Raw genomic sequence first — 23,641 nt, forward strand, 5'->3', positions numbered from 1 at the left:
TCCTCTAGAAGAGGGGAGCTTTTGAGAGGGCAGGAGTATGTTCCATCCATTCCCCTGTGCTGAGAGTAATGCCTGGCTCCCAGGCAGTGCTGAAGAGTGTATGAAGGAATCTTCCTTCAGCGTGCTCAGGGTTGACTGAGCCCTTGAGCGAGAGAACTCAGTGGCTCTTGGACTCTGAGAGCAGCCTGGCCTCTCTGGACCTCAGGAAGGAGCGAAGACAGTCAGGGCCAAAGCAGTCCAGGCAGGACCATTCATTGGCCTGAAGCCGGCGTGGTCTGGGGAGGGTGAAGCTGTGAGGTCAGGTGCCTCTGTCATGGGGCAGGCATCTGGCCTGGGAGCTAAGGGCTCCTGCTTGGTCACTGTTGTGCCTTGCAGGTGTTGATGGTAAAAATGAGTCATGTGATGATGGAAAGGGCTGGCCCCCATGGCTGCTGGCTCCTAGCTCTGGGCAGAGCCTTCTGTGTTCTAGAACCAGGACGAGCTGTTCCTGGGCTCCCAGCTCTGGATGGGGACCTGCTCTTTTTCCTGCGTGAGCCCAGGCTGTCCAGGCTCTACCTTCTTCCCAAGATCCAATGCCTTGATCTCTCTTCGGTTCTCGGACTCCTTCCTGGGAGTGTAGACCTATGGCTCCGAGCATGGCTTGGTGGGCTAGGGAGTGGATCATTCAACCCTGTCACATGAGCTCACGCCCTGTGTTTTTTTTTAAGTTTCCTTACATTTTTTTTCCAAGAAAGAGATAGAGAGGCACCCCAACTGGGGTCCTTATACCACGGTCTATGCCAACCTCAGCCTGCCTGGGACATAGGCATTTGTGCCCAGCGTGTCAAGGGAGGACTCAGGGTGGGAACCTGGGGCTGTCCTATGGGGGTCCAGCACTTCAGAATGCTGCATTAATATTGTGCCACTGGTTGGCCCTTGTCATTTTTCTATGTATCCCCAAATTCCTTTGCTCCCTCTCTTCTAAGAAATATGGCTAGGACTTTGGGGAGGAGGAAGTGGCTGTTGGGGCAGTGGGGGAGCATGATATTACAGAGTCCAGATGAGACAAACAGAGGTTCAGACCAGGGGCTGGCAGAGAGGATGGGCAGCAAAGCTACGGGACTTCTGGTGGGCTGAATATGGAGGGTGAGAAATAGAAGGCCGGGCTCAGCGAGCAGGTTGCGTGGTTAAGGTGGCTGGATCCTACATGGCCGACTACAGTCTGAGCTCCAGACCCAGTGGCTTGAAAAACACACCAGGCATGTGTTGGTGCATGCCCAAACCCCCAAGAGGAGAATGGAAGAGAAGGGATTGTGGTGTGGCCCTCTCCCCAGGGTGTGCTTTCTCAATTTCTCTCTTTTTCTCTGTCTCTGGCCAGTGAGCATACATGCCCAATAGCAAAAGAAAAAAAAGAAGAAGATGATGATTGGACACAAGAATAGGTGCATGTCTCTGGCTCAACTAACAGCTGGACGGATGGTGGTACCACTCACTGAGACGCGGAGGGATAGGAGGGGCTGGCAACCAGGTTGAGGAAGGGAAGACCTCTGGTGGGCATGTCCACTCTGAATGCCAGTCATCCGTCTGTACGGAGATGCTCAGGGGGACATTTGGCGGGTGAGCAGGGGAGCCTGGCTCGGAGGACAGGCCTGCGTAGAAACGCACATTTGGGAGCCGTCGGCGTAGAGATATGATTAGGGATGGAGGACACGATGGGGTCCTCTGGAGAAATGGAGCAGAGGGAACAGAAAGCATTTAGAGGGCAGGTGGACACACAGCTGTTACGGGGTTTGAGAAGGAACAGCCAGGGCAGCGGGAGGAGATCCAGCAAAGTGAGGCGTCCTCAAGGCCAAGGGTAGCATTGACGAGAGAGCCCTCGCTGAGCTCTGGGTGTGTGCTGCCCAGGCGCCTGGAGCGGGAGGACAGACAAGTGCCCACTGGGCTGGGCCACGTGGGGTCACTGTTGACCTTGATGGGAGCTGTTTCCATGGCGATGGAATCCTGATGACACAGGCTGACATGAGGAGTGGAGGGACGTGCGTGAGCTCCTAAGATGCTGGCTGCGGAGGACGCAGGAGAGTGAGGGAGGTGGCACCTGGGGGTAGGCTCCAGCAGGCCGATGTTCAACCTGAAAGCTCCTCACGCAGGCACATGCCACCAGGAAGGCTCCGTGACAAGGGGCAGAGAGTGGCGCTGGGAGAGAGAGCAGCGCGTAGGAGTCCGCAAGTGCAGGAAGGCGTGAGGGTGAGGGGAGGGGTGCAGGAAGGCCTGGCGGTGACAGGAGGGGATGCGCTGCTTGTGCTTCCAGCAGAGTGGATGGTTTGGGGTGAGAAGCGGCAGAGTTCTCTCAGCCCAAACCGTCATGATGAGAGGTTCCTCTCATCACCCTTCCAGGCCGCCAGAGGCCCGAGGTCCTCACCAGGGAGCTTTGCAAATGGCTATTTCAAAAGTAAGAGGAAGACATTTCTGTTCCCAGGAAACCACTTAGGTTCTTGGGGAAGTTATTCCTTTGTAAGATTATCTCCCGAATAAAAGCATCCAATGTTAGTCTAGCCGGGCTGACTGCTGCTTCACTGTCTTTCTCCCGGGTGCTCAGGGGTCTTCCCAAGGAACATGCTCCAGGTCCCAGCAGAGGCTGATCACCCTCCAGGTCATGGTGGGTGAAAGGAGAGAGAGGGAGGGTGAGTGCTAAGTGGGAAAGAAAGACGGCGTATTGATCACAGGCAGACTGAGCGTCTGGGTGCTGTCCAGAGCCCTTCAGAGCCCTGAACCCGTCAGGGAAGACCTCACCGCGACTCCTTACAATGGAAAGGAGAATCTATTTTTCAACGCAGGCGCTGCCTTTGGTTCCTGGGTAAGGGCCTGCAGCATGTGGTGGCCCCCTGGGGAGGACGCAGCATCCTCTGGGCCAGGACAGTGTAGACCTGACTCCTGGTTCCTGTCCTGGGGAATCAGGCTGGGCTCCCAGGAGGAAGCTGGCTTCTCCTATCTCTCTCCTGTGGAAGAAGTAGCCTCTTAGAGAACAGGCATGCTCTCACTCGCTCTTTCTTCCCTCCCCTTTTTCCTCTCCTTTCTTACTTTTCTTCCTTTTTTATTTTATTTTTTTTTCACCAGGGGGCACATGGGCTTGCCAGAGAGAGAGAGAGAGAGAGAGAGAGAGAAAGAAAGGACCAGGAAAGACCAGCAGGTGGCGTGAGGGTTAAGGGCGCTGGAAATACCAGCAGGTGGCGTGAGGGTTAAGGGCGCTAGACTCCCACATGGTCAACCACAGTTCGAGTCTTGGACCCGATGGCTTTCTTTCTCACTTTCCCTGTCTCTCTCGCTCACTATGTCCTTCTCCAGTCAAATTAAAATAAGTAAATGAATAAATAAAGTTAAATAAAATAATTCTGTAAAAAAAAAAAAAAGTACCAATGGGACATGGTCACACTGCAATTCTTTTTGTTCCATTTCCAACCCTTAGGATTTGGGGCACACATATGCATGTACCCAATGTGTTTCTCAAGCCCCCAGAGCCAGGATTTGAACTGCAGTCAGCCATATGGGATCCAGTTTCCTACGCACAGGGCTCAACCTCAGCGCTCCGGGGCTGGCCTGCGGTTGTTGATGTTATCGAAGCTACACACGCAGAGTTCAGGGCCAGCTATCTCCATACATTTTGCTATGAGAAATCGCAGTACCCTTCGTCTTCAGCCCATCCATGTCTCCTCCCCCACTCTCAGAAGAATACCTTTTGTCTTTTTCAGCTGATTATCTTGGTTTACCTCCTTAACTCTAAATAACGTGCTTGGATTGCCACTTCCTGGCCGTTCAGCTTCAGGCATTATCTGTAGACTCAGGGACCTTTCCAGAACCCTGCCCCATCCCCTCGCCCCCATCCTCTCCATAGTCGTATCCCAGGAAATGCACAGCTGAGCCGTTGAGTGGAGTGCAGCTCCTGTGTTTTCTGTACGACCTTTCTATTTTCACCGTGGACGACGGTGGTGTGTATGTGTCTAAATTTATTTCGTTTTCTACATATTTATTACTAATTTAACCCCTAGGTTGTCTCCTCAATGCATTCTTGACCTCCAGACACACTTGCTAGGCAGCCCTGCCCGAATTGTCCGGTGACCCCAAGCTCCCCAGGGAGCAGCTGCTGTCCAGGGGTCTCCCCTTCTAGGACCCCATGACATCCTTCTGTTCGATTTACATCCTCATCATCACAGAGACCATCCTTCAGTGCGGTCCTCAGGGAGGGTGAGTGAGAGGTGAACCGAGATTGTGGGTGGCCGAGTCGTTGGGAGCGTCTTTATTCGGTTTTGCAGTTGATCGCAATGTATCCGGAGTCTAGACCGCATCGCTCCGCTGCCCGCCAGCTTCCTGGTTTACTGTGCACAGTTCCCATCTGCCCTGGCTCCTGGGTCGCTGTGCAGAATTCCCATCTGCCCTGGCTCTGTTTCCTGCTCTGTGGCAATCGTAGGGTCTTCTCTTCATCTCCCAAGGTGGGAAAGGTCACATGATGGATCTGGATGCAGTTAGTCATCATTGCTCTGTGGCTTTTTCAGCCTGGTGACTCGGGACTTCCACTGTAAGACATGGGCTTACATGGTTTCTGTGACAGTCTCCTCTTGCTGTTTTTCTCTTGTCTCATGCTCTAGAACTTCTGTGGTCCAGGGGTTGGGCCTTCTGTCTTGGTCCTTGAATTCTCCTCCCAGTTGGTCAGATTTTCCATGGCTTTGAGTTTTGCTGTTCTCTGCATTCTTCCCTCCAATTATCTTCCAGTGATTCTGTTAGTTTTTCATTTTTGCTCTCAAGTTTTTCATTTTCAAGAGCTCTTTTTCCCCCGAATGTTGCTTTTAATTGCAGCCTATTTTTATTTGTTAGAATCTAATTGTCTTATCTCTCTGAGGCTATTAACGTTAGTTGGTATTTTATTTGCTTTTTGCTTTTGCTTTGGTTTTGTTTCAGTTTTCTTTTCCACGTGTCTTCTCTCTCTCTCAGGTTCCCTTTTGCTCAAGTGTTTGTCTGGTTTCTTTCCTCAGGTGTCTGGTAGCTTGGCATCTTTTTTGCGTGGAAGAGAGGAGGGGGCTCAATGTTGACTGGAAGGATCAGCCAGCAAGGGGACCTTCACTAGCAGGGTCTTTAGGGCTTTCTTCTTGGGCAGAATCAGAGGAGAGAGGAGATTCTCCAATTCTCTCACTGCGTTGATCCACGTGGAGGAAAAATGAAGATAAAAAGAGAATGACGTATGGACCCTTGGGCAGATGGAGTACCTAACAGTGGGGTGGAGCATGAGTCCACCAGAAGTTACTGAGCTAAGACTCACAGGAAGCGTTTGCCCTTTCCATCTTTGGGCCTTGTTTGAATTGAGGTCTCCTGCAGGGAGGGAGGTCATATGGAGTGAGCCCTGGGGCTGGAGACTTTGGGCAAGCCGTGTTCCCTCTCTGGGGGTCAATTTTATCATCTGGAAATGGGAGGGGTGGGGAAGGGATCGGGCCCGTTAGACTGATGGCTCTGCCGTTACGAGCCGCGATCTTGGCCGCTTCCTTTGTTCTGTGTGAGTCTCGGCTTCTCGTCCTTCACGGGAGGCCACGTGGTTCAGAGGAGCCATCTCTGGCTACAGTGATGTAGGATGGTTGCGGCTCTCGTCAGCCCATGAATGTCAGCCCTGGAAACGGCGATCCCAGCCCTAAGTCCTGGGAGAGGTCGCAGGAGAAGACCCGGGTAGGGAGGCCGTGTGGGCTATTTGCAGCCCTCGTCCTTCCCTAAGGAGAAGCTGGCCTTTTCTGAAGGGCAGAGGACCTAGTCCGTGCTCATCTGCAGGGCACCCTCCATGGGCAGGAGCCTTTGCAGAGCACCCCCGCCTGAGGAGGCATTTCCTGTCAGAGCCCAGAGCCGGCCTTCGGCTTGCCTGAGTGCACACAGGTGAGGGGGTGAGCTGGACGGTCGGGACGCAGGTCCCCAGAGTGCCCTCTGCCTCACGGGCCCAGAAACATGGGAAGAGAGTAGCTTACTCTTCCTGGTCTGGAGTCTCCGGGGGGCCTCAGCTGCAGTGTGTGGTGGAGGGGACCCTCCCCAGCGTCAATAGCCCCTGGCTGTCCACAGGGGGAAGGTGCAGCCCCAGGAGGTACTGCCAAGCTCCATGAGTCTGCTAGTGGCTCTCCAGCCTGGCCGCCCACCCCATCCTATGGGTGCCATCCTCCCCGCCCCATGCGGTCCCATCTCTGCCCTCCGTCCTGCTCCTTAGAGCTCTCGGTGCCTTCCTCCCTGCAGAGGTGGAGGTGCTTCCTGGGCAGTGAATGAACGGCAATGAATGGCTCCAACACGTGAACCACTTGCCCAGAGCTGGGTGCCCACTCCCAGCCCCACTGCCAGTCAGAGCCAGTGTCCCAGCTTAGCGTGTACCTCCATCCAGCGGTGGGTGACAAGGTGTGGATAGCTTTGACATCAGCCACACCTGGGTTCAAATCGTGGCTGTGCCAGTGGTTAGAAAGCCATCTCTCCTCTCTCTGGCTCAGTCTTCTTACCTGCAAAGAGAGAGTAATGTTGGTACCTGTTGATCACAGTGGTTGAGGAGTACGTGGGTTGGCGTGTGTGTGATGTGCTTGGTACAGCGCCTGGCCTCTCGGCAGTGGGCCTCACATCCCGCCACGATTCAGCCCTGCTTCCTTACATGATGGAAGTAAAGATGGAGTCCTTGGTGTCACCTCCAGACCTCCACAAGCACTTTGTAGCCGAGTGTAAGGTGTAAGACCTGAGCCCAGCTGGCGGGAGGCCTGGAGCTCCCAGGGGGGCCATGTGATCTTGAGCGAATTTCAGAACTGCTCCTCTGTGCCTCATCTTCCCCAGCTGTAGGAAGGAGGTGGTCACAGTAATTATGTCTGCAAGGGCTTGTGTGGGGTTTAACTAAGATACTACCTGGAAAGTGCTTTTAGTGCTCAGCGCATAGTAAACGCTCAATAAAAGTCATCTATTATTATTATGAAAGTGTCCGGAAAAACCATTGGAGCCAAATTCCTCATTTTGCCAATAAGGACCCAGGAGGCATTAGTGTAGCATGTTAGTGATGGAGCACAGCCTCTTGACCCCACTTCAGACATGCCGCCAGGAGGAAGGAAGGAGGAGACACGTGGCAATTGTGTAGGAGGACTTGCGCCACCTTGCGGTGGCTGTGCTGGTGGTAGGGAGGTGGCGTTGTGGCAGCAGTATGGAAATAGAAGGTGCCTTCAGCTCCCTGCAGATTGACAGTCCACGCCTGAGGAGTCCAGCCCACAGGGCTGTGGAGTAGGTTGGGGCCAGCAGGTGGCGTGGTGGTTAAGGCAACTGGATCCAACGTGGCCTCCTCCGCCCTTGCAGTCCTGAACCCGGTGGCTTGAAAACCAAACTAGGCATGTGTGAGTGCCCAAGAATCTGAGAGGAGACTGGAGGAGAAGAGATTGCAGCATGGCCATCCTCCCCTCCCAGGGGAGGGTCCCACTTTCCCTCTCTATTCCTCTCTCTCTGTCACCCTCTCTGGCAAGCGCACATGCCCTATAGCAAAAAAAAAAAGAAAGAAAAAAAGATATCTGAGGGTGGCTTGGCTGGGGGTTCACCATGGAAGCAGGTTGGGAGGGCACCCCATGGGGAGGAGGACCTCACATGAGGAGTTAGTGCCTGAGCACATGGGGGTGTCCTTGCTCGGTAGGGTGGTGTAGTCCAGGCTCTAGGAAATACTGAAGAACTCAGGGCCGAGGGGACATCGGGTTGGAGACGCTCAGATGGTTCAGGAAGAGAAATGTATTACCCCTCCGCTTCAGCTCTTCTGTTTGCAGGCGTTTCTTTTCCTTTCTTTTGTCTTACCATTTCTTACCTACACTGAATTGCTGTACACCCCCACGGTGTCCAGCGTGGCTGTAAAAAGCGTGCACACCGTGTGCGACGAGCAGTTCTAAGATGGTACCATGTACCGCATCTCCAATCGAGGAGCGTACCTACCTCTGTTCAGACCTTTCTCCGGAGCCCTTCCCACCCACCTGCCTGCCATCCCCTCCCTGGTATCGAAACTTGTCCTCTCCACTTTTGTATCTTTAAATCTTTTTATTTCTGTCACAGAATGTAGACATTTGGTGTAGACTGAGCGGGGACATTTCAAAATAAAAAGAGAGCGAGCGGTAAGAAGCCAGCTCTCTCTAGCCTATATATAGCCCTGTGTAGTGCTGGCCCTGTGGTTAAGGGAGCCAAATCCCACACAGCCAACCACAGTTAAGTCCTGGCCCCACAGGCTTAGAAAACACACCAAAAGCACATGTACATGCATGCACGAAATCCCTACAGGAAGGACAAATGGAAGAGAAAAGATTGCGGCGTGACCCCCCTATTTGGGGGTGCTTTCTCTCTCCCTCTCTCTCTCTCTCTGGCAAGCAAGCACACTCTCTGGCAATTAGAGAGAGAGAGAACACAGCATAGCTCAGGAGAAAGGAGACCAGGAAAGCCAAGAAAGGAGGGAAGAGTGTAAAAGGGCCGCAGCCATCAGGAGCCGGTCGGGCAGACCTCCGGACAAGTGGAGTCAGCTGAGGCCAAGAGCAGGCCTTAAAGGCATAGATCAAAGGAGAAAGCGGCAGGATTTTGGATCTGTGCAGTGGGCAGCTGTCGTCTGTCCCCATAGGTGACTTGCAGAGCAAAGATGGACAGGCCCAGCTGGCAGGAGAGTCAGGGGAGGTGTGTGCCGGGCACAGCAGCCAGCAGAAGACAGACTGGGCTCGGAGCATGCAGCTGGGGTCGGGCATGCCGGGCAGGCAGGTGCCCAGGAACGTGGTGACAGCCAACAAGGATGGACGCAAGAGCCAAAATGACCCCAAGGCAGCAGGAGGATGCCAAGGCTGTGAGCAAGGCCTTGTGACCTGCTGCCATGTGCTTGGGGCCAGAAGGCGGCCAGCCAGGGGGCTGGGCAGGGTTTCCTGAGACTGGAGCCAAGGGCAGGCCAAGCACACCCCTGCCTCTGCAGGGAAGGCGGCAAAGAGTGAGGCAGCTGGCAAAAGGCCAAGAGGGTGAGGGAGACTTGTCTGCAGCGTTGGTGCTATTCATCCTGAAGCCCAGGCGGGATTGTTAGAGCTGGGGAGGACAGTGCGTCCCCCGTGGGAGCCTGGATGGGCATGTGCTGGCCAGCAGGAAGGGGAGCCATGCCCCAGCATGGAGAAGGCAGACGTTCCACTGACCTTCCCACGTGGGCAGGCCAGGCTGGGCGCCCCAAGCCCTCACCTCCCTGAGCTTCCCCTCAGATGCTCCAGGGCTGCTTAGCTGGCACCAGGCACAGAGCTTAGGTCGCCAGCAGAGGCACCATTGGCTCTGGTTTGCTTGCCCCTTGCAGTGAGTGGTAAGGCCCCTCCCAGGAGGAGGGCAGCCCTGAAGAGGCACAGAGGGAGGTCCGTGAGTGAGAGAGGGCAGTCCCATGGGGCCAAGGGGCAGGCAGCAGTTCGAACAGTCCTGGGCCAGGCAGACAGAGTTTCTTTCCTCTGGGGAGCCAGCCATGGTAGAAAAGTGACCCTGAGGCTGGCAGAAAGCAGCAGTGGCCCCACCAGGTAGGGAACTCGAGGCCTGGCTGCTGTGGGGAGGGGCAGAGCAGTGACGCTGGACACCTTCAGCAGCTCCAGGCCTCTGCATTCCCCTCCCGGCCGCCGACATGCCTTCCTTTGGCCCCACCTCCCTTCTGCACCCCTAAAGGGGGCCTTGCTGGAGGCAGCAGGGAGGCTGCTGCAACTGCAGCAGGGCGTTGTGAGGGGCCCACTGAGGATAGCCACAGTGCTTGCTCGTGTCCTCCCCAAGGGCACCCAGTGTGGACAACGCACCCGGAACAGCAAGCTGGGTGCCCGGGTTCCCTGGCATGTAGCCAGCCTGGCAGCAGGAGCCCGGCCCAGCCTCCTTGCTTTTCTGTCTCCTCCAACAATGAGCTACCTGATGGAAGCCGAGCCCTGGGTCACCGCAGAAAGGCTGGGGTGTGAGGAAGCCTCTGATGCTCCATAGGGATGACCTCAACATCCCCTACTGCCTAGGCCTGGGGGCCTCAAGCCTCTCCTCCCGAGAAGTCATGGGGGGACCTGAGAATCCACCTCTCCCCCTCCTCTTAGGAGGGAATGGAGGCCCAGGGTCCGGGGCCTCAGTGTCCAGACCACCTGGGGTCAGTCCCAGTGCTGCCACTGCCTGCTTCCTGGCTGAGTGCGTGCCCTGGCTGTAGCTCAGCTTCTTCCTCTGTAAGCCGGGAAGAGAACAGTGGCCGCCTGGTGACGTGAGCACCATGAGGAGCACAGGGCTCTGGCCCTCCGTGGGAGCACCAAGCCCGTGTTGGGGTTAGCAGTCACTGAGCCTCTCCGAGCTCGGCTCACTCCGGGTCTTCCCCAGTGGCAAAGCCAAACCCTGATCCTTCTTTTTGGCTCTTTAGTCTCTTCTTCCTTCAAAGAGGCAGCTGATCTGGATGCCCAGCACACCCTCCGGGTAGACAAGAGGAGTCAGGCCAGTGGGTTCCCTGCCCGCCACGCTCAGGCCTCTGTGTAGAGGGGCAGGTGGCAGTTTAAATGGTCCTGGAGCAGGGAGACAGAATTTCTTTCCTGGTCTAGGCGACTGCACCTGGCCCCGGCCCCTTCTTTCCCCAGCACTGTCGTCTGTGTGGCCCTCTGCGTGGGTGCCCTCAACCTGTTTCCCACAGGGTAAGCCTGTCAAGCTGCGAAGGTCTTCCCTCCTCTGGGAAGATTCTCTGCTCTCCCTCCACGTCCACACCAACCCCTGCATGGAGCCCCCTGCCCCCTCTGCGCCCCACCAGTCTCCTGTATTCGGCCAGCAAACCCATTGCCATTGGCAGTTTGTCTGGCTGCCTCTGGTCAAGCTGTCACTCCTTAGTGACTCCTTAGACAAGGAGTCGGGCTGGTGAGCTTGGTCCCCAAAACCTAGACATGACACGGATGCCATACTTATTTTATTATTCATCAAACATTTATGGGGTGCCAATCATTGTAGGTGTTGAGGTCTATCGGGGAATGAACTGAGGAAAGCAAGGATGTACACTGCTGGTGGGATGTACAATGGTCCGGCCATTGGGGTGCTCTCACTCATAGAGGTAACAAAATTTTAAAAAAAGTTAACAGAGTGTTACGGTGCTTAAATTCCATGGGGTAGACGAATAATAAACAAGTAAATATATAGTCTGTTTAGTGATAAGAGAAAAAAATAAGGCAGAAGGGAGAGGCAGCAGGTGGCGTAGTGGTTAAGGCACTGGACTCCCACATGGTTGACTCTAGTTCGAGTCCTGAACCTGGTGGCTTGAAAATCATGCCAGGTGCATGGGCAAGCATGCCCAAGATCCTGAGTGAAGAATGGAGGAGAGGGGGTTGAATTCTCACTTCCCCTCTCTCTGTCTTTTTCTAGCAAGCACACATGCCCTATGGCAAAAACCTGGAAAACAAAACAAGGCAGGGAAGGAAGACGTGGGTTTGGGAGGAGGTGTTGAAACTTTGGGTGAAGAAGGCCTCCCTGGAAAGGTGATATGTGTGGGAACCCAGAGCAGGCAAGGGGCCGGCCACATAGCTTCGGGGTGGCTGTCCCAGCCAGTGGGAGGGCCCAAGGCAGGGCGTGCCTGGCCTGCATGAAGGAGAGCAATGGGCCAGGGTGGCTGGAGCAGTAGGCGGAGTAGGGGTAGGGGCTGCCGGAACAGAGGTGGCATGGGTGGGGAGGTATGGATTGGACAGGGCCTTGCTGTCCGTAGAGAGCACCCGGCTTTTCCTCTGAGTGAAACGGGAGCTCTGGGAGGGATTCAGCTAGGGCATAATAGGGGTCTATCTTATATGTTGTTACTTCTGCCCAGCTCCTGAGCTGAGACAAATATACTGAAGGGGAAAAGGTGGAGGCCGTTTAGAGGCTGTGACCATAACTCTGGGGAGACACCGTGGTGTCGGGCAGCAGGTTGGTGGAAGGGAGTCAGATTCTGAGTATTCTCTGCAAGTCGAGCTGACGGACATTTCCAAAGTGGGTTGTGGGGCAGAGCAGCGAGCTTTTGCATCAGGGATCATCTGACATCCTGCCCCGGCCTCCTGGTCCAGCCAGTGCCCAGTGGCTGCTTCCTGCCCTGCCTGAGGTTACCCTGCCTCCCCGGCTCAGTTCCTGCAAGTCCTCCCTGTCCTCCCTGTCCCTGTAGGCAGAGGCAGCCCAGGGGGCTTTCAGATTTACGTGTATTCTTTGTTCTTACCTTAAACTCTCCGGGCCTCAGCCTCCCTGTCTATGGAATGGAGAGAAAAGCATCTACCTCTCGGGATCCCTGTGAGAATAAAGCCCCAAGCTCAACGCCAGGCACACAGTAGATGCCCTGTCCATACCCCATGGCACCGCTCGAGCCAGGATGTCACTACACGGACATGTCACACATATGCACTGGTCTTCTCAAGGAACAAGTGTCTTGGTTCGGGGAGGAGAGAAGGGGGACAGATGGGAAATGGGAAGGCCAGCGACTTCTTAATGCTTGCCAAAACCCGCTGCCACACCCCTGCACACTGTCTTGCCTTCCTTCTCTGGGCAGGGCTGCAGCAGGCATTACCCCTTTCCAGGAGCCTCTCTTCCCTCCTCCCGGCACCCCACTTGACCTTGACCTCCAGTGCCCAGGCAGAGCCCACCCCAACTCTAAGGAGAGAGGGCAGCACAAATGAACTTCTCTCCGCCTTCTGTAAGCACACGACGCCTGCGAATTCAAGACTGCATTCTTAGGGAGCCAAGGCCCGGGCTTGGGCTGGCCACTCCCACTCGGACACCCAGCCCTGAGACGATCCCTTGGAGTGATCATGGCATGGCAATAATTGCAGAGGCAGCAAGTGGCTGGAGAGTGGGCCCGCTGGTCTGGGTCATCAAGTCTTGGGGACAATTGCTATGTCTAGAGTCTGAGAGACCTGTGTGTGGCCTTAGCCCTGCCCGGGTGGGCTGTGTGTTTTGCAGACAAGCCTCTTAGCTGGTCTGTGTGAGTCACTGTGATCTGGAGGGTCAAAGGAAGGGTGCTACCTTCCCTGACTGAGGGAGGGTTGAATGAGGCGACAGCCTTGCGGGCTCGGCCCCAACACGGTAAAGCGAGTGTCTGGAAGGAAGCTGGCGGGCATGGACAGAGTCAGAGGTCAGCCCCATGCCCTGGAGCCCTGGCTGTACCATATACCACCTACTGGGCATGTGGCCTTGGGCAAGTGACTGACCCCTCTGTGGGGAGAGTAATAGGGACCACAGTACAGGGTCATCTGAGGACCGCGTGGTGCTCAGTCACATACGTTAGATTCCCAGGTCCTGCCGCCCATTCTGATGCCTCCTGGGTGGCTTTGCACGTGAGCTGTTCCACAGAGGTCGGAGAACGCTCAGGCATGACTCTGTGGATGCAGCATTTGGGCCGAGGTTGAGGAAGGATGGAGACAGGGGCTGGGAAGGGCAAAGGAGGGGCCGCTGCCTTGCAGGAAAGAGGAGCTGGGGAGGCTGGAGTGAGGACGAAGAGGCAGAGAGTGGGGAGACCAGAGAGGAGGGGGAGCGGTGGGTGGCCGGAGAGGGGCCTGTGACCAGGTAGAAGTGCCAGCAGGGTGGGGAAGAGAACCTCTGTCTCTGCCATCAGAGAGGATGTGAGGAGATGGATGCTGTATCTTCTCACTTTCGCCAGAGGACAATGGCGATGAGTAAGTGAACGTCGTGTGAAGTGGAAGCACTCGTGCGCACTGGGGCTGGTCGTGGTGGGCCCCTCAGCCTGGCCCGACAAGAGATCAGCTGGGACCGGTGTTCCCCAGAGCACCCCGAGACCCACCTCCTCAGGCTCCTGTCCCTGCTCTGGGCTAGCCATGCTCTCTGCGGGTCCCACACCTTCCTGCCCCTGCGCCTTTGTTCCTGCTGTCCTCTACCTGGAGGGCCTCCTCTTCCCTTTGCTCCAAATCTCTGCAGTCCACCTGCCCTCCCGTGCCCAGGTCAGACACCCCTGCTCCAGGACGCCTCTCCCCCTACTTTACCTGCTGGACTTCACCCGGCCTTCCGGCCCCAGAGCCTGCTGCTTCACTTTATCCTGACTTCATTAGTTTCTGTTTGGCTCAGATGTGTGGGTGCTTCCCCTGACAGCCAGCTTTGGAGCCCACAGAGAGGGAAAGCACATTTAATAAACTCCACATGTGGTTTAAAACATGTGGCCTGTTAAGAACAATCTTTGGCATGACTCGGTGCCACTTGTTGGCTCTGTGGCTGAGGGCAGGCCACTGCACCTCTCTGAGCTGTTTCCTGTCTATGGAACGGACGATTTTCTCTGCGCCAAGTCATGTGTGAGCGCTGGTAAATGCTATCGGAATCTGTTCTCATTCAGATGTTTGGAGGCGACTCTGCATCTCATCTGGACGTAGTTCTAGCCACAGGGCCGCCTCCTTGCTGATGGTGGCTCTGAAAGGCACACCACAGGCTTTAAATAGCATCTGTAAGTGACACTCCATCCAGGCAGGCCAGTGCTGCTGGGGCACCGCCCACGGCTTTCTGGAGCCCCCTCGCGTGGGCTCGGTGCTGTATGGGCAGCAGGCCTGGAGCGGGACAGCGTGTGAGCCGGTGCTCAACTGCTCAACTGCAGCCAGCCCAGCCAGGCCTCCCAGTCACTCCAGTCCCGCTGGAGGAGACAGAAGTCCCAGGCCATCGTCCTGGCTCTGATGCCATTGGCTATGTGACCTGGGGCAAGCCCTTCACCCTTCCTGGTCTTCAGCCACTTTGTTGACCCACAAGGCCTCATGGCCCCAAGGGGCGAGCACCCTCCAGTGGCTGGTGTTTCTGGTCTGTCTATTCTAGACTGTAGCCAGCCACTTGGGAGAACTGCTCCTGCCCCGTCTCGGGAACCTTCTCCATCAGCTCTCAGCCTGCGGAGAAGAGCACCCGCTGTTTTTCTGTGCCCTGAGCTTGGTTCTAGCGTTGAGAGCGGCAGAGGGAGGCAGTTCCCTGGGTGCTCCAGCCCCACCCGCCTTCTCCCAGCGACCCTCACTTCGCCCACTCAGAGGAAGCTCGGGCAACTTGCCTCACCTCTGGTGACCCTGAGTGGGGAGCAGCACGTGGCTCCTGGGGCCTGAGCCTGTCCTCCAGCAGCCACTCACCCCTGTCTGCAATCGCAACGGGCACAGACCAGGCCCCAGACTTGGAGACACGGCAGAGCTTGCCTGTCCTTGCTCGGGCAGTGAGGACAGACAGAGGCCGAGATACGGCTCAGCCCTTCGGCTACAAAGCCTGCATGCTTTCCTTCCCACCCACTCAGCTCGCCTGCCACCATTTCAGCTTGTCTCCACGACCCCACAATCTACTGCTGAGGACACTAACTGGGCATCTGCTTCGAGCAATCAGACATTTGAAACCCGGGGCGGGCTCAGGGCTACTTGTACCTCTGAAGCTTGCGTGGTCCAGGCTACAGCTCACCAGTGCAGGCCTGTCGCGGGTGCTCTAGTGCAGGTACCCAGACCCCTTTGTTCTTCCACTCGGAATCGCTGCTAAGTCTGTTACCCATCTTGCACCTCCAGTACCTTGAGATAAATCTAAGGGTTCAGGTCGCTTCGCTGGCGCCCCGTAGTGTTTATCTGGACCTTGACCCTTCAACCTGCTGGTTTCCATTTCAGAAGTGTAAGAGGGCCGGGACCAGCAGTTAGTGTAATGGCTATGTCACTGGACTCCCACATAGTCAACCGCAGTTCAAGTCCCAGACCCAGTGGCTTAAACTCACGCCAGGCGCGTGTGCATGCGTGCCCAAGATCCCGAGAGGAGAATGGAGGAGAAGGGACTGCGGCGTGGCCATCCCCCCTGGAGGGTGATTTCTTGCTTTCTATCTCTCTGTCTCTCTCTGTCTGTCTGGCGAGCGCATGCGCCCTATACCAAAAACCTCTCAAAAAAAAAAAAAAAGTGTAAGAGGGCCATGTGTCAGACAAGAAACTGAAGCGAAACTTCACCGCTGCATTCGCTATCAAAGTTTGGATGTTAAAGCGCTTCACGCTCTGAGTAGGCAATTCCATCGCCATCACGAATTTGTTCCTCACCATCGTCCCTTCCGCTACCTCCTCAGGCTGCTCTGTGACCACCTTTCTCACCCTCGTCCCCTCCTTCCTCAATGTCACCTTCCCTCTGCTTCTCTACATCTCCATCAGGATAGTGACCTTCCTGGCAGGAGAGGTGGGCTCCGAGGAAGCTTTTCTGAGAGGAGCGTCCTCCTCCTTGGACTGGACCTGGCCCAGGCATGCTCATTGTGATCACCCTCCAGCCGGGGGCCCAGGGAGTTCTTGGTCCCTTTGGCTGAGATCTGGAGGGGTATGAGGGCTCTGCATCCCGACAACATGGTTTGGATGCCTGCGCCAACCTGGTATGGCTGGGAGAAGGGAGAGCGTCTCCACCTTGGCCTTCCGCCCCCTCAGGGTGATTCCTTCCTTTCTGTCTCTGTCTCTCTGGAGAGCGCACATGCCTTATAGCAAAAATCTCTTCAAAGAAACGAAGCTCATGGGAAAGCGGAATTCAAGTAGGAATTGATTCTGGTGCAGAGAAGAATTTTGATTCACACATTGTTCTTTCGTCATATACATCTTCCATGAACTTCTTGAAGACCTCTTATATATTTACAACAGCCTCTGGGCCTCCCCCCTCACACCGTCCTCTCCACCCCACCAGACAGGGGCTCCCCAAACAGGGATCTCACAGAGCAGACCCTGCTCTGCACAAAGACCCAGATGCAAGGCAGTTTTTCTGCAAGAGCCACAGAAGACCCGCCCCCCGGCTCCACCTCTGGTCTTCCCCAGCACTTTGTCCGCTGCCTGTATTCCTGTGTCTGTTTTATGATCTTGTAAGTGCCTGGCAGTCACACTTGAGGCCAAGGGCAGAGTTTTATTTAGCTCACATTGCTGGCCCTGCTCAGACCAGGCCTTAGGAAGCATTGTTGAATAAACACCCAGAAAAGTGCTTGCAGGTCACGCCACCCCTTAAAATAGTGACTCCGCCATGGACTTGGCTTGTGCTCACGTTACACGTGTGCTTCGGAACTCCTGGCACAGCAGGCCTGTCCCTGGACTCCACATTAAATGCCCCCACCCTGGATGTGTTCTCTGCAGAACCCTGACTAAGGAGAATCTAGGACGTACCCAAAACCCAGTGTCAACTCTCCCCATGCCCCCTCCTTGGCCTCCCCTGTTCGTTTTCCTCTAAGACGTGTTTTCTACCTCTCGGGAATGGAACCATTTTAGCAGATACGTAGCTCAGCAGGCAGGGCCACCAAGCACTAGCTCTCTTTCCCAGATGCCCCTTCCTGTTTGAGCTTCACAGAAAAAGCAGCTGGTCACTGTGACTCGACCTCTCAGGGCACAGTGGCCACCAGAGCCAGCCCTGAGCCTCACTGCACAGGACACAAGCTGCCTGCAAAAGTGCGTCTCAAAGTGACTGTGTCGCAGTTCTGGTCACAGCTTCCTCTTGCTTTGCACAATTCTACCCAAAACGCCTGCCCTGGGGGAAAGCGTGTTTGGCAACCAGATCATCAGAAAGTCAGAAATTTGGCAAACTCTTAAAATAGCCAGTTTTCGGGGCCAGCAGGTGGTATGGTGATTGGGATGCTGAACTCCGGCATGGCCAACTGCAGTTTGAGTCCCAGACCTGGTGGCTTGAAACTCATGCTGGGTGCGTATGCGTGTGTGCCCAAAATCCTGAGAGAGTAGAGGAGAAGGGATTGTGGTGTGGCCATCCCGCCAGGGGTGTGGGGTGATTTCTTGCTTTCTGTCTCTGTCTCTCTGGTGAGCTCACATGCCCTATAGCAAAAATATCTCTCTAAAAAAAATGGTAAAATATCCAGTTTTAAAGGAGGCAGGAGTTTTGCAATTAGGTAGTAATAATATATGGATAAGTCAATCATATGAATGCAGGACCACCTTAGAGAGGGTCACTTTAAGGAGGAGACTTGAAGTGCGCATTGGGAGACTAATGTGGCCTGTGCAGAGGAAGCCGTGGGCCAGGAAGGCTGGCTTGCCCTTCCCTGCAGTCTACATGACCTTGGGGAAAGTACTCTGGGGTAGTGAGAGGGCTGTAGCTGGACCCGCCTCTCTTGAGTTATACTGGACTCTCGTGACGTTTTTAAAAGCAGAGTTGTACAGCAGTTAAGTACCTGAACTTTGCAGCCAGTTGACCTAGGTTACCATCTGGATTTGGTTAACTGACTAGGTCAGCCTCGGGGGAGGAAAGTGAAGTCTATACCACTAGACAACGCCATGCCTGCCTCTGGCTGGCCCTTGGGGAACCCAAAGCTGGCCAAGTCCTGGTCCTGGCCTTTGAGGAACAGGAACCCACAGGTTCCAGGTTCTTCAACCAAGGCTGCCCTTTCTGAGCCTGGAGCCCTGAGAAGCTCCTCCCCGAGCTCTCTGTGACAGTCACTCTGCCAGTCACCTCCTCCTCTGAGCCCTATCCTCTGAGCTTCTGGGCCACAGTGCTCTCTGCCTCTTTGCCCTGTTTGGGGTGGTTGTTTTTCAAGTGTGTTTATTTATTTATTCTGAGAGAGAGAAGCAGACAGGCCCCAGCCTACTTGACTGAGTTGCGAGGAGAGAGCGCGGAACTCCTGGTTTCCAGACTGAGGCCAGGTGATGACGGCCCCTGGCACTTTCCCGCACATCAGTGTCCGGGTGGCTTCCTGGCAGACTGCTTTCGCACTTGCTGTGCCTCATGGGAGGTGGATAGGCCTTGGGCAGGCAGGTTCAGATCCCGATTCTATCCCCTTTCTGGCTGCAGAACCTTTGGGCAAGTCTCCCACCCTCTCTGAGCCGTGGGATCTTAAGAGTTCTTCCTTATGAGTTAATTCAGGTCACATGCCTAGCGCAGAGAGGTAAATGGGCACTTGGTAAATGGTCGCTGCCCGAGCTGCTGCTGCTGCTTTCTTATTTTTATCTGTACTTGGTACTCTGGTGGCCTACGGTGGCCGTTCTGTGTAGGCAGAGCTGCTGCTGGGGCTGTCTTGGACGGGAGTCCGTCTGGAAACCTGCAGCTTCACGTCCCCCAGCAGGAGGCACCAGCGCCTGCAGCTTCTGGGGGACAAGGGAAGGTGCAGCCCCTGCTGCAGAGTCCATGGCGGATCCCCAGGGGTCTCGGTCCCCACCCTCGCGTCCTCTCCGGCCCCTCATCTTCCACTCCCGATGTCCGTAGCGGGCTGGATGAAGCTGGAAGCGCGTGCATCTCCCGAGGTGGGAAGCCGCGTCTGCTCCTTGTTTTTCCTTTACCATGACGCCTGTTGCTCACAGGTACAAATCAAACGAAGAGTATGTTTATGTGCGAGGCCGCGGCCGAGGGAAATATGTTTGTGAGGAGTGTGGAATTCGCTGCAAGAAGCCCAGCATGCTGAAGAAACACATCCGCACCCACACTGACGTCCGGCCCTATGTGTGCAAGCACTGTCACTTTGCTTTTAAAACCAAAGGTAAGAGACAGTCAGCTGGGCATGGCCCCTGCCCACTGCAGGGAGCTCCCCTCTGGGAGCCCCAGCACAGAGCTCAGAGGCCCAGACCTCTCTGCCTGGGGCCTGGAGCACCCCCTTCCTGGTTCCCACCTCACTGGGCATTGAGTGCAGAGCAGCCGGCTCCAGGCTGGGCTGTGGTGCCCCACACTGCTCCCAGCCCGACCCCCGGATCCTGCGCAGCCCCGCCTCGCGGGGCTCTCATCACAGCTCCCAGTTCTATATTTGGGCTGTCACCCCTTTCCTTTTGCATGTCCCCGTAGCCGTTTATCCACTGATCCAGTGACTCTGATTTTCACACTCGTCACTGCACTCGCATCTGGACACCCATTCCACCAAGCCACTGACACTCGCATGCCTGCCTCTCATGCCATAGCCCACACCTGCTCCGCCCACCTACCACCCACCATGTCCCTGCTCCCCTCGCTTCTCTGCAGCTCTGGGCACAGGGCCCAGCACCCCGTCTCCCGACTGGCAACCTGTCACCCCTGCCCTCAGCCATACCCCGTATCAGGGTCAGGACAGGCTCTGGCAGTCACCTGTGAAAGGGAGGACCCACTGTTGAAGGGATGCACCCCAGAGAGCTGTGAAGGGCGATGGTGGCCACCCAGGATCTGGTATGGGATGGCCGTGCTGAGCCTGTGGTGTTCTTGAAGAGCTGGTTGCCTATAGCGTAGGCAGGAGGCCCTTGCGTGCTCACTGCTCCTCGGTAGCCAAGCATCCAGGGTGGACGGCACCCCTGGTGGCTTAGCCTCTGGGCTGTGCAGATTCCCGGCTCAGGGTTTGTCCCATGATCCTGCCTTCTCCTCTGGGCAACTGGGGGCCTCCAAGCCAGCCCCACAGGAGCTACATGGTATCTCGGGGGACAAAACTCAGGGGCAGACTTCAGCTCGCCACTCGTTGACTTTCTTCTGTCAGTAAAACTGCGCTTGGCTGGAGAGCAGGTAGCCATGTCTCAGAGGGCCCCCGCGGGGTGGTCCAGCCTGCCTCACTTCCTCCATCTTCTCGGAGCGCGGCCCCCCCATCATCTGCCCTAGGCCGGGCCCAGCTCATCACAGCTGGCTCAGTAGCCTCTGCACTGCCTGCGTCCCTGTCTCCGACCTCCGGCGCCCTTAGCTGACCCCTGCCTCGTCTGGCCTCTCTCCATCAACCTCAAGTTGAGCTCAGAATGTCGAGGAAAACTGGTTTGGGTTTGGATGGAAGTGCCCAACCTTCCGCCTCCTGACACCAACCCTCTTCTTTCTTAGTGTTTCATCAGTAATGATCCAGAGGGTGTCCTGAAAGGGCAGGCAGGCCTGGAGCCCCCACACTGCCCCAGGGTTGCATGGAAGGCACTCACCCCCGGAGCCCTGCCATGTCAGCCCGGTCCAGTGGGTGTCCACCGGGACATCAGCTCTGTCCCCTCTGTTTCCCCTCCAAGCCCACTTCCTCGGGCCTTCGGCAGCCAGCTGGGACGAGCAATGGGAATCGACAGTTACTGGATGGTCAGAAAAGTCATGGTGCATTTTCACGTAGGAAAACGTAGAAAAGTACATCATGATTTTTCCAACGACCCAGCAGAATAATAGTGTTCACCTCTGAGTGCTGAAAATTTCTTATCCAAGCGCCCCCCTGAAGGTGAGGAAAGTGAGCCGCAGAAGAGACATGACCGCTGGTGCTAGAGCTGAAACTGGGACCCAGGGCCCCTCCCTCCTGCCACCACCCCCATCAGCTCCCACCCTTCTGTGGAGGGTGGCCAAGAACTGCAATCAGGCGGCCTCGGAGGGGGTCTCTGTTCTTGCCCTGTTCCCACAGCCCTTCTCCGTGTGGGCCAACCTGACAGCCACACAGCCAGGCCCGTGCCCGCTCTGCCACGCCAAACCTCCTGACCTTCCTGCTCACATGGGCGCCTGGGGCCCCCACTTGGGTCCCTTTGTCTTGCACATTGGGCCAAGTCTGAGAGAAGCCCGGGTCCTAGCAGTAGCCCGCTACCAGGAGACGCAGTGACGGGAAGCCAGCAGAGTCTGTCCGCCCATTCCTCCCTGGGTGTCTCTGGAGAGTCCAGAGCTTCTCATCTGAGCAGAGAGGCTGCAGCCCCTCCACACTCCCAGGGCTGGGTGTGCCCCCTGGGGAGGCCACCTGCACCCTGTGCTGTCTTGAGGCCAGGCCCCTGGGACTTTGCTCTTGCCAGTGACCAGGAGCCCAATCTCCTCCTCCAACACCCACCAGGCTTTGGAAAACCTGAGTGCAGGCGAGAGTGAGTCTGGAACAGCAGGATCTCAAACTGTGGCAGCAGCGGGGGAGGGCAGGCTGGGGGTGCGGGCTGAAGCAGGGACAGTCCTGTTCTGTTAGTGCTCACGTACACAGCCCTGTCCCCCCCTGGCCCTGCGGGCCACCTGCTCGGGTCACACAGGCCCTCCCCTCCCGCCCCTGCTCTCACCCCTGAGTTCTGGACAAGCCAGGCTGTGAGAGAGCTGGGGCTGGGCCTGGTGGGCTTGGGCGCCTGTCACCAGCACCTGGCCGTGCCGAGCCTAGGAGCCCTTCCTATCTGTCTCTGTCTGCCTGTCTGTGTCTCGTCTCTGTGTCAGACGTTGCGGCGGCAGTCAGGTCCCTGAGCCAGCCAAGGAGGTGTCAGCGGGTGGGGCTGGGGGAGGTTTGCAGGGTGTTCCTGTGGTGGGCAGGGCCCCTGTTCCTTTTCTCAGACGGTTCCCAGAGGCCAGTGGGGTGGCTGTGCTGGGTGTAGGCCCTTGCGCCGATCACCTCTGGGGACAGAGATGGCAGCTGTGGACAGGCCAGTAGGGCGGGGGAGGGCAATCAGTCAAGCCAAAATGAGGTGGACATGGTCATTAGCCGATGCTCACGGTGGAGGGTCACCTCTGGACAGATGCCCATCACCGTCCTCCTTCATCCCAGGGCTGCGGGGCTTTGTCGTGGGGGTGGGCAGTGGCTGGGATGACTGAGAGAAGCCGTGGACGACGCTTGACAAACTGAGGCCCTGCCCTGGACAGGCTGTGCCTACGGCCATGTGCACGCCTCTCCCAGTTCACAGAGGAAGAACCGGGCCTGGCAAGGGGTGTCACAGGCCCCAGGACAGCACTCAGGGCTACTTGCCCAGCATCTGCACAGACGCCCTGCCCCTCCTTCCAACCCCCAGGAGGGGACAGCAGTAAGGCTGGCCTTGTGGGGGCTCCCGGTGCTTCCTCCTGAGAACCGCGAGGCCCATGGTAAAGGCTAAAACCACTTTGCCATGAGCATCATTTCCATGTCTCCATCCTCTCTCCCAGCACGGTATGGGGCAGAGCCCTGGGTACTCGTAGAGTGATCATCTTTGGGGTGGGGGGCTGCTCCCTGCCAGGCACACTCTGCTGCCCCCCCACCCGTGTTCTCATCAAGCCCTCCCAGTGTCCCCACGAGGTAGGTACCGCTTGACTGTGCAGAAGCCAGGGTGCAGGAGGTTTAGGAGTCCGCCTGGGAGCACACAGCCAGCACGTGGCAGGGCCCCATCTCAGACCCAGGCCTCTGCGCTCCCAAACCAACCCGTTCTGTCCTGCCACGGCATGGAGCAGGCAAGGCCCAGGTCCTGAGAGCTGGTCCAGGTGAGCTCTGCGTGGACCAGTACCCCCCCGACTCTGGGCCAGTGGGCTCCCTGTGCTGGTTCATGGGGGTCGCACACCGAGACAGCCAGACACTTTGTCTAACAGCGTTCTCAGATACCCGGGCCCAGAGCTAAATTAGAAGCAGGGAAAAACCTCGGGCTGGTGGGGGTTGGATTCTGTGGTCTGCAAGGTCCCTTCCCACACCGCGTCTGGGATGGGAGGGCTATTTCCCACACGTAGCTGTTACACACCACTGTGGGTGCAGCATCCGACCTGAATGAACAGTCGTAAACTCTCCGGGCAGAACGTGTGCAGTGGTGGTGTGTGGCCAGGGCGGGCATGCTCACAGTCCTCTGGCCTGGGGCACTCAGGGCAAGGTGGGCTGCGTCTAGCACAGGACAGTTGGTGTCTTGGATCTGTGGGAGACCCTGGCTGCCTTTTCCCACCCCCTGACTGTCCTGCTCGGGCTCTGCCTGCTCACCAGGTGAGAGCAGACACCCACAGATAGATAGAGACCTTTGGGGACCTTCTGAGCACCAGATGGCCCTGGAAGTTAGGGCTGCGCGCTCCCTGCGGCTGGACAGAAGGCAAGCCCAGGCTGGGAAGGGCAGGGTCATGGACTCGGGCCAAGGGGGGGGGGAGGGAAAGA

General features: G+C 56.6%; 1 protein-coding gene across 3 annotated transcripts in view; it reads left to right on the forward strand.

Moving 5' to 3' along the window:
• The window catches only part of HIVEP3 (HIVEP zinc finger 3), a 391,696-nt gene that overhangs the window by 355,511 nt on the left and 12,544 nt on the right, over positions 1-23,641 (forward strand). For all 3 annotated transcript variants that reach the window (XM_027766902.1, XM_027766904.1, XM_027766903.1), the window contains one exon: positions 19,206-19,381. In XM_027766902.1, coding sequence (XP_027622703.1) covers positions 19,206-19,381 — 176 coding nt within the window. The remainder of the gene's footprint in view (positions 1-19,205; positions 19,382-23,641) is intronic.

This window comes from Tupaia chinensis, unplaced genomic scaffold, assembly GCF_000334495.1.
Source record: "Tupaia chinensis unplaced genomic scaffold, TupChi_1.0 Scaffold143758_1, whole genome shotgun sequence".
NCBI lineage: Eukaryota > Metazoa > Chordata > Mammalia > Scandentia > Tupaiidae > Tupaia > Tupaia belangeri.